At 30.5% G+C, this 11,699-nt stretch overlaps 1 protein-coding gene across 1 annotated transcript; it reads left to right on the forward strand.

Moving 5' to 3' along the window:
* The first annotated feature begins 2,678 nt into the window (after positions 1–2,678).
* LOC127115772 (oxysterol-binding protein-related protein 4C) lies at positions 2,679–11,419 on the forward strand. The gene is made up of 6 exons (XM_051047232.1): positions 2,679–2,914; positions 9,522–9,767; positions 9,845–9,941; positions 10,096–10,390; positions 10,769–10,871; positions 11,018–11,419. The coding sequence occupies exons 1-6, from the start codon at positions 2,741–2,743 to the stop codon at positions 11,267–11,269; spliced, it is 1,167 nt and encodes a 388-aa protein (XP_050903189.1). The 5' UTR covers positions 2,679–2,740; the 3' UTR covers positions 11,270–11,419.
* The last annotated feature ends 280 nt before the right edge of the window (positions 11,420–11,699 follow it).

Raw genomic sequence — 11,699 nt, forward strand, 5'->3', positions numbered from 1 at the left:
ACAGGAATATCAACACAAACTATCTGGAAGTGCTTCAAATGTTTCTCAAACTCAGTCTCCCTATTTGAATACATGATATTGTTCCATAGATCCACGAAATGCTCTTTCCTTTCAGACTTAACATACTCGGCACACTTCATTTTAACATTTTTAAAAATATGAAACACACACAATAGTTAATTTAAATTTGAGAACACAATTTTCATGGCATTCATCAGTGCCAGATCCCGGTCTGTCATAACAATCTGTGGTAGCAATTTCTCATAAAATAATAACTTTTTGAGCTTCTCCAATGCCCATGTAAAGTTCTCTCCCATTTCATGTTCCAAATAGACAAAGTCAACCGATAACATCAACTTCGTTGACGTAACACCAACAATTTCAAGTTGGGATAACCGGTACCTGTAGGATCACGATGCACAATCGATAATCAACAATTGACCGGAAATCAAATAAAAAAATGAAACATATTCAACATCCATTACCTATTTGCTTTGTATGTTCAATAAAAAAATCAACACCAAATGAAATATATTCAACACTTCATTGAATTAGGATGTGTCCAAAAGATATCAGTAATAACATTTGACTTGTCTCTGTTTCTAGTCCAGCACATGCATTTTTCTTCATGAATAAGACTCAGCAACATTTGCATTTTCGTCAACAGGCCTCTCTTGGTCGTATGGTACGTTTGCCTAGACTTATACACTTGGGTAATGCTCGTGAGTTGGATCTTTGTCTTTTAATGCATAAATTATGTACCTTGGAGCCATATCGTACTTTGTCATGTCATGCACTAACTGTCTTTCATTATCTTTTAAACGGTCTTGTATGTCATGACCATCTAAATCCTTAGATAGTTGATGATTGTGCAACTTGTACCTAACAATCACCTTCCAACCACCACCACTTAGCACATATCTCAGCCTAAAAGGACATTTAGTTTTCATGCTATAAATGTCATTGCTTTCAAATTTATTATTCCTTTTGTAGTTTCCACCTCTCTCACAACCCATAATCAATTTATCTTTCCTCCCTTGCATCCCATTTGTGGTATCAGAAGAACGAATAATGACAACAATAATACCATGTTGTTTACCAATGGATTGCACATACTAATACTTAAGTTTGAGACTTAAATATCTATCATTTACATCATATGAAGACTAAATTATCAATAACATACAAACGAAAATACATTTAAATCTAGATATGGATAAAAAGTAAACTTACATCTGTTGACGAACCTTCCAATTAGTGGCCGCACAAGCGAAACATTATACTCTACTATCAAAAACTTTGAAGAAAGTAAACAAAATTGGTATCTCAAAAATTTGACAATTTCTGATTAATTTTGAAAGGGTAATGCTAACTTGTGCCCTAAGGACACATGTTAAGAACTAATTATAGAAATGTTTTCTTGGAACTTGTGTATGGTCTTTATCAAAATCTTATAGTCAATATTTTCATTACTTTTTTCAATATAAATTTTCTATTTATGAGTTGTTTAACATGTGCCCTTGGGGCACAAGTTAGCATTATCCATTTTGAAAAATTCCGGAATTATCAGAATTGTCAGTATTTTCTTGGAATATATTCAAATTTTTCTTGGAATATATTCAAAATTTTGAAATTTTGATATTTTGATATTTTCAGTATAATTGCAAACTTTCAATAATTTGTGGAAAAAATCATATTAAAAATTTCGTTTTAACTATCAAAATTTTAATTTATTTCAATTTAGTGAAAGTGATTTTTTATTTCAAAAAACCATTTTTTGTGGATAAATATAATTAGGAACATTTTTAAAAATATAAAAAAAATAGGATGCGAGTTTAAAATAGAGGTGATCCTCTGATTATTACATAATCAATTCTGTTAAAATTATCGATACCAGCAACAACTTCATCTAATAAAGTTCATTTAAAAAATGATAAAATTATATCTGATTTTCACACTTATAATAATATTTGATTTTCACACTTAAAAAATATCTCTTGGTTGCAATTATATCTGATTTTAAATTATTTTTGTGTCATCTAGATTTTATATATTTGTTCATCATTTTATAAATGAAACCTCTATTAAATCGCTAAAAAAATGTGTATCAAATGTTAATACTATTTTATGAATTGAATTGTACTTGTCATATATATTGATATAATTTTAAAAAATAATTAAAAAATAATTAAAAAATAATTAAAATTATTTTAAATTAAAAGTTATTTTAATAACTTATCTTAAAATTAATTTTTGGTAGTTGATTAAATTAAAAAATATATATATATATATTTATGGTTCTTTTAAATATTTTATATTTCATTTTTAATCTCGACTTTTCTTTCAAACTTAAAAAGTTTCATCCACACTTTTTATTTATTATACTAAAGTCGTAATTAATTCAATCGCTGAATAATAAATTATACAAAAAATTTAGCTAATTATGTTGTTAAGTAGTAAAATCGTCGTTAAGTTGTAGGAGAGATCAATAATTAAAATAATTAATGAAAAAATTTAGGAAGAAGAAAATTTTTAAAAAATTAAAACTAAAATAAGAAGTATTTAGTAGTAAACATATTTAACTAAAATAAGAAATTTTTAGTAACCATCTAACTAACGGGTTAGTACCAACTTATATTCGTAAGTTGAAGCTAATTGAGTTTTTTTATATAAAAAAACAAATAATTGAGTTTTAAGGTAGTTTAATTAAATGGTTAAGAAACAATTAAGAATGTGAAAAATGGTGGTGCAGGTCGACAAGAAAGAGAGAAAAATAGTGGTGAGTAAACCACAACAGCTTGCAAAAGAATCAGATTCAGATTCAGAAGAAGCTTACAAGGCCCCTAATCTTTTACAACGCTTATTAAGTTTATTCAAAAATGTACGGCCAGGATCTGATCTCACATCCTTCCAGGTATTATCAATATATAATTTTTTTATGTTTATTTTTGAATTGAAAAGTAAACACGAAAACATAACCTGTATCCGCGGGTATCTATCCGAATCCGTTTTGAAGTTGATGGAAAAAATCCGTTTCAATTGAACTTGAATTCGAATTTGGATCGATTATGAAATATGGGAACGAGTTGGAGAATGTGGACACTAATACTCATCCCTAATTCGTTCCATTTATTTTATTAGATGCATTATTTATTTTTGATAATTTATAATATTAAATATGTGGTCGACATAATTTGAATTTATTATTTAAAATATTTAAAATGTAGGTATGAAACTTGTTTAAATTATTTTATTTATTATTATAATATAATTTTATTTTAGAAAAAAATATATATTTTTATTTAAAATGGAGGTATAAAGAATATAAACCCTAAATTCAGAAAACTATAATGTATAGAAAAAACCCTTTTTCCTTTTGGGCCAACCATTTACTATTCTTGTCGACTCCGACATATAGTAGATGGCATTCATTCATATTTCATGAATTATGGTTAAGAAAACTTCTACATCAACTTCTACGTTACTTTCAACCATAAAAAATAATAATAAACTAAGGGTTATTGTAATGTTTGATTGTATAATGTAATAAAGTTTTTTTTATTTTTAAAATAGTTATAATCTCATATCTTATAAAAATATATTATAAGTTTGTGAGAGAAAATATATTAAACAAATTTATTTTTTCACTTGAATTTATAAACTTAAAAAAATAAAATCATGATAAACAAAGCTGAAATATTCTTTTCATTATAGATAACACATGATTGGATTTCCCTTCTATTATATGTGACTTGCAAAAAAAATTAACCAATAAAAAAAAAATTGATTGAATATGTTCAACAGTGTTTGATGAATTATATTTTATGCCTCCACTCCTTTTCTTATTTTTTATTTAATAATTTTTTATTAAAAATAAATAAATCATTAATTCTAAACAATTCAATTAATCAAATTTAATTTTTAAAATTTGCTTGAACCATTTCTTTCACTTTTTTTTAACATCATTCAAACCAAAATTTTCAGTCACATGAACACCCGTAGAAAATAAAACCAATAAATAAATTTGAACTTAAAATCTTAATTAAGATGAATGTTTTAAGATCTTAATATTAGATTATGTTACTTGGTTATTATTAGAGTAAAAAATACAGCAAATTTTGTATAAGTATACTCTAAATTTGAAATGAAGTTTACGTGTAACCCTTCCTTCTACTAAAGATACACATTCATGCTTGCATCTACTTATATATATTTTTACAATTGAAATTTGTTAGAAAAGAAATGCGAATGCAGATAAGAGTAAAGAGAAATACACAAAAGTTTTGTTCATATAATTTGACCAAATTATCTATGTATACCACTATAGAGTAGTTATAGATCATTTTATTTATATCATGTGAATTGTATATAAATTACAGTGTCATACAATCAGTATATATATATATATATATATATATATAGTATAGATATATATATATATATATATATATATATATATAAGGAGATTTTAATTACCTAAAACTCTAATCCCTAGTTTCGTTCAACAAATAATTAACTTTATTTATAATTATCTCAATAATATGAGTTATTCTCTCCACAACCTATAATTATCTCAACAATACATAAGTATCTTAATAATATGAGCTATACTCTCAATAATCCATATTTATCTCAACAACACATAATTATCTCAATAATATGAGCCATATTCAACAATCTCCACCTAGACGAATATCAAACCCCTATGAAGACTTCTTACATAACAATTCGTCCTGGAAATTGAGGAGGTACACCTCCTGCTTAACACTGAGAAATATGTAATAAGTTCAAACAATGTTTGAACTTGTTACTAGTGACTGATTTGGTCAACATATCAACCGCATTCTCTCAAGTGTGAACCTTCGAAGTAATATTTGTCTGAGCGCCAACAACTCCCTGATCTTGTGGAACCTCACATCAATATGCTTGGTACTAACATGATACACCTGATTGTTCGCCAAATAGATAACATTCTGACTATTTACAATGCAACTGAACTCCACCTTGCTCAACTTTTTCACTAACCCTGTAAGCCATAATGCTTCCTTGGTAGCTTCGGCTACTGCCATATATTCTGCCTCAGTTGTAGACATAGCTAATATGGATTTAACTGATGATTTACAACATATAGATCCCTCTGCAAAAGTAAAGACCTACCTCGTTGTAGACCTCTCATCATTCAGATCACCTGCATAGTCATAATCCACATATCTCACAACTGATGGAACACACTGCTCCTTGTTGAACATGTTACCATGATTTGTTGTACCCTTTAAGTACCTTAGGATCCAATTAACTGCTACCAATGATGTTTCCCTGACTTGGACATTAACTAACACACTTGGCTAAATGCTTGGGCCAAATCTGGTATAGTGCAGACCATAACATACATTAAACAACCAACTGCAATGGAATAGGGAATTTTAGACATATTTTCAATCCATGAGTCAGTCTTCAAACATTGTTCCAAAGAGATCTTAAAATGATTCGCCAATGAAGTACTAACAGGCTTTCCGTTGCTCATGTTAAATCTTCTCAAAGCACATTTAACATATCTTTTCTGAGACAACCATAATTTATTAGCTTCCCGGTCCCTGTGAATTTCCATCCCAAGAATCTTCTTTGCAGCACCCAAATCCTTCATATCAAACTCCTTACCCAATTTGGCCTTCAACTCATTTACATCTTGCAAATAGTTGGAAACAATCAACATATCATCAACATAAAGTAACAAAAAAAATAAAAGAGTCATCATCAAGGCTCATCACATACACATAACAATAATAACCACACCTTCTATAGCCAATCTGAAGCATGTATGAATCAAATCGCTTGTACCATTGTCTTGAAGACTGCTTCAAGCCATACAAATACCTCTTCAATTCAAAAACAAGTCTGCCATATCCAGTATCACTGAATCCCTCTGGATACTCGATGTAGATTTTCTCCTCTATATTACCTTGGAGGAAAGTTATTTTTACATGTTGGAGAATAGCCATCCAAGGCGCAGCGGAATTTAAAATTTTCTCCATTTAGTGATCCTTACGAATGGGCATGATCAGTGATAGAATCGTTACCTCTTGTGGCGATTCAAACCTTTGGTGCAGATCTCTGATAATGATCAAAACCTTTGATACAGATCCACGGGGCGATCACGAACGTTGAACGATGACAACATCTCTACTCAGTCCACATGAACGGATTCCTTCAATCGCAATGCTAGCTGTTATGAATGAAGGCTTTGAGTGAGAGAGAGATACGAAATTCCAACTCTTCAGTTGTGTTGTCTGTCTCAGTGAGTTTCTGGAGTAACAATGCTTCTACCCAAGGGGTTCTATTTATAGAACCACTTGTGTGGGCTTCAAGCTAGAAAGCCCACTTAAGTGTATTTTGGCCCATATCTCATAATATGCCAAAATCACTTAAGTATTTGGTACCTTACCATATTTCGTATTCCACTTAAGTGCACCGTACCTTACGGTGTTCCTTAGTTACTCTATCTCTCATCAATCCGTCCTTTGTGTGTGACCCTATAGGTTTTCGCGACGTTGGCAATTATATTAAATCACGCATTTAACATAATAAACAGTGAGCGGTATCTAGCAACACATCACTACTACCCAAGTCACGAAAATGTCATGTGATCTGACAAAACCTCCTGTGATAATAATTATGTGTATAATTACCCCTTTGCCCTTATGTCTATATTGAACACAAGGTATAGACCGTGTCACCCTTGTCCAGTTCAATATTGGGCCCATAGACATTTATCCTGTTACGCAGGATTGACAAATTCCATCTAGGACACTCATGTCCCTCAGCAGGCTTCGTGGAGTACCCATCAACTGTCTTTATGGTTATCCAGTTACGGACAACGTTGGATCAGCAATAAAGCACTCGACTCTACATCTAGGATCCATAGTGGTTTCAGGTCGAAGAGTGGTATACACTATTATCACCATGAGAATAACTTATGACACTCTGCATAACTTTCTATATAGTATTCTCATAGCGGGTCAATCCGGTATAAATATTACTCCTAATATTCATACCTATGTTTAAGACTTGATAACTCTTTATCCATGATCCATGAGATGTGATCATCAGTCTACAAACATAATAGTCTTAATGCTTTAATGTTATCCCACTTCACATTAAAGCTCAACTACGGATACTTTAAGAACAGTGCCCTTATGTTTAATGTGTTCTCATGATTAAGTCACACTTAATACATTAAACGGACTATCTATTCTAGGGATTTTATTAATCAACCATAATAAAGAAAATGCCTTTTATTATTAATAAATAATTCGATACAAGTACCAAAAGTATTGGCCTCTAGGGCTTACACCAACATTACATCCATCTGCTCTAAATGCATATTTCTGCTGGCTATCAAGGTCAATACTGCTCTGATCGAAGTGTGTCTAACGACTGGACTGAAAATCTCATCATAATCAATCCCCTTCTCCTATGAACACCCATTTGCAACTAGGAGATCCTTGAACTTTTCCCCTTCTTTTTCTGTTACTTATGTTTTTTTTTTGTAAACCCACTTACAACCAATAACTCTCTTTCCCTGTGGCAGCTGAACAAGATCCCATGTCTCATTCTTTTTCAAGGATTGTATCTCCTCCAACATAATACCCATCCACATATCTTTCTCCTAACTAGTCATAGGCTTTTGAAAGGTAGAAGGGTCTCCTGAAATGGTAAGAAGAGCAGGTGTTGCTAAGTCTTCAAATCCATATCTGAATGGAGGTGTAATACGACGGGGCTCCTGAACTAGTAAGAAGAGCATGTGTTGCACAAGTGTATAGTCTTTTACTCCACATGAATCTTGTATTCCACCTGAATCTGAGTCTGGTTCATCCTGTTGTTGGGCTACAATCTATCTTGGACTCACTGGTGGCTCCTCAATGTCCACCTAAATCTTGTCATGACCGGAACTTTCTACATCAGTATCTAGCATAACTGTCACATCTGAGTGTTTCAACATCGAGTGCTCGTCAAATATAACATCTTTGTTGACAACTACTTTCCTCTTAACTGGATCACATAACTTGCATCCTTTAAGTCTTTATTGTAGCCAATAAAAATGCACTATTTTGACTTGGGGTCAAGTTTAGACCGATCCTCACTGAAAATATACACATATGCTGGACACCTAAAAATCCTAAAATTACTTAGATCAATGGGGTTACATGTCCACACCTCCTCTGAAGTAATATCTAGTTCGACCAAATTGTCTATGTCTGCGATTATAGACTAATTATAGTTCCTTTTATTTATGTCTTGTGAATTGCATATAGATCATAGTGTTACAAGCCATATATATAATACGAGGTTTTAGTTTATATAAAACCTTAATCCTCTCAATAATATGAATTATTCTCTCAACAACCTATAGTTATCTTAACAACCATAATTATCTCAACAATATGAACCAGAGTTATTTGTCTCCAAGAGTGGATTCATGCTCCCACCACAATTACCATAATTTTAGTAGTAGTAATAATAATATATTTATATATTAAATATGATAAAAATTAGGAAGAAGTTTCTTTAATAGACCTCACTTAATTAATAAATATTGAATAATTTAATTTCTCACACATATCATTCCATTAAATGTAATAACTTCGTACACTTTTTTTTTATAAATGATTAGTTTCATATATTAAATAAAATAAATACATTAAATAAAAAAAATTGACTCTTCATTTCTTTTTTCTATTAATATTTTTTACTCTTTCCAAACACAAACAAACCACTTTTGTATTTTAATCTTTCTGAATGTATAAAAACAAACCACTTTTGTATTTTAATCTTTCTGAATGTATAATTTATTTTTATTATTATAATAAGAGTAAAAATATATTATTACATTTTTATTATTAAAATTATTTTATTTTGATTTTAAATTTTATATATATAATATATATATAATATATAGATATATATATATATATATATTAGATATAAGATATATATATAGTATATATATATTAATATATATATAGATAGATTAAATATATCAGATATATATATATATATAATATATATAGTATATATGATATATATAGTAGTATATATAATATATATATATATATATATATATATATATAATATATCCTATCTAATATATATATATCTATTATATATCTAGAGATATAGATCATATCTACATATATCTTATCTATATAAAATATATATGATATATCTATATATATATATTTATATATAGATATTATATAGATATATATATATATTATAAGATAATATTATATATATATCTATATATATTATTAGATATATATATATATAGATATATATATATATATAGTATATATATCTAAGCTATATATATATAGATATATATATATACACACACACACACACACGAGAACTCAAATTTTGACTCCGTCTATGTGATATGAACCATGTTAAACCATCTATAATTTGGAACATGTATTATACATATAATGATGAAAAAGTTGAAAATGTTGTGTTACATGCAGCTGCCACCACAGTTTAACTTACCAAAATCCCAGCTACAATGCTATGGTGAATCAGTGTATTGCACAGCCTCAGACATGCTAAGCATATGCAACAGAGGACAGAGTCCATTGGATAGGTTCATATCTGTTGTATCATGGTGCATATCTGCCAACACGTCCCGTATCTTTGGGGTTGCTCCTTATAATCCTATACTTGGTGAGACACACCATGTTTCAAAGGGAAATCTAAATGTCTTACTTGAACAGGTACAAGATTGATCTCTCAAATGGTTGCTTTCTGAGCAAGTTTCCTTCATATATTCATTGCATGCATGTATATGCAGGTGTCACACCACCCTCCGGTAACGGCCCTCCACGCAACTGATCAGAAGGAAAACATTGAAATCATATGGTGTCAGCGACCTGTTCCTAAATTTTATGGTATATATCTTGACCTTTTCTAAGTTAGTAAGTATTTCTACATCAATTCGTAGCCGCAGTGGCACAGACTTTAGGTCGACCGGAACAAAGTTTTTTGTGATGTCTACGTGTTAGTGTCGTATTTGTATTTAATACCTTAAAATTGAATGTGTAGGCACATCAGTTGAAGCTCAAGTGCATGGTAAAAGGGAACTGAAGCTGTTAAACCATGGAGAAACATATGAGATGAACTGTCCTCATCTTTTATTTAGAATTCTTCCAATTCCTGGTGCTGATTGGGTTGGCACAGTTGATATAAGGTGCTTAGAGACAGGCCTAGTAGCTGAGTTAACCTACAAGTCAAGTCATTCTTTTCTAGGACTTGGTGGAAATCATAAAGTCATCAAAGGAAAAATCCTTGACTCTTCATCCTTGAAAGTTCTATATGAAATTGATGGTCATTGGGATAGGTATGTATTATCTTCCTTCATAAATGTCCTAAATAAACTTGATTAATGGAAGCTTATATTATTGACTAAATACTTTCAAATTATTATTCGCATGATGTTATACTGATCGATAACTCTACCAGTGTTGAGTTGAGTCAAGTATTGAGTCAGTCGAGTCACAAATACATGTTTGAGTATATATCGTATTGAAAAGTTTCCATTAATCACACGGAAGATACATTGACCTTGTACCGGCCTATTCGACTTGGCCTATCATGTTGACCTAGCCCGGTCCTGTCCTATAGAATGTCTTGAAACTAGAGCGGACGTCCGAGGAGTCCGAGTTTAGATAGGCCCAAATTACGGGACTTGTAACTCTGATCCAATTTGTTTTTGTAGGATTGTAAAATTGAAGGATAGAAAAAATGGAAAAGTTAGAGTGATATATGATGCAACAGAAGTCATTTCAGGGCTAAAAGCACCTATTCTCAAGGATGAAGAGGTACTAATGAAAATCAATTAATCTTTTTCTTTATTTCATTATGAATAAATTTCTTTATGTCAATATCATTTTGAGACAACATTTTGTGTTAAAGTAATTAAGGGACATGTTTTAGTGAATGTGACATGAGATTTCTTGTTCATCAGTGTGTGTGGCCAACAGAATCTGTCCATGTTTGGAGTGAGTTGAGCCAAGCCATAATGAACAAAGATTGGGAGAAAGCAAGAGAAGAAAAGCAAGTAGTGGAGGGAGAGAAAAGGGAGCTTGTGAGAGAAAGGGAGTCAAAAGATGAAAATTGGATTCCTAAACATTTTGTGGTGTCTTACAGCAAAGAAGTAGGGTGGAACTGTTCACCTATTCATCAATGTGTATCAGCTGCTCCCATCATAGCACTATAATTGCTAGTTATGTGTTTTGAGTATTTTCTTGTTTTAATTGATGTGCAATTATGTACTTAACTATCAAAATGGACAAAAGTTTTATTGTATATTGGTTTATTGTGAAGAATTGAAAAAACTCTTTAAAGGAGCACAGGAACTTTTTATTGATTTAGGTGAAATCTTGATGATGGATGTAATGCAATTTTTATATTATTATTGAATAATAAAGATGTCGTAATAAATTAGAGTTTTATTTGTGGGTCATGATGACTCCAATTTTAATGAGGATGTGCACCTATTTTTTAAATGTGAGTTTTGTAAAAGGTATAGATGAAATAGAAGATACTTGAATTTTAGTAAAGTCTTGTCAAATAATAGTTTGATTTATACAAATTACTATCATTTTTAATATCTATTATTGGAGTTCACAATCTCAAATTTGTTTGGA

The sequence above is a fragment of the Lathyrus oleraceus genome, chromosome 1, assembly GCF_024323335.1.
Source record: "Lathyrus oleraceus cultivar Zhongwan6 chromosome 1, CAAS_Psat_ZW6_1.0, whole genome shotgun sequence".
Lineage (NCBI taxonomy): Eukaryota > Viridiplantae > Streptophyta > Magnoliopsida > Fabales > Fabaceae > Lathyrus > Lathyrus oleraceus.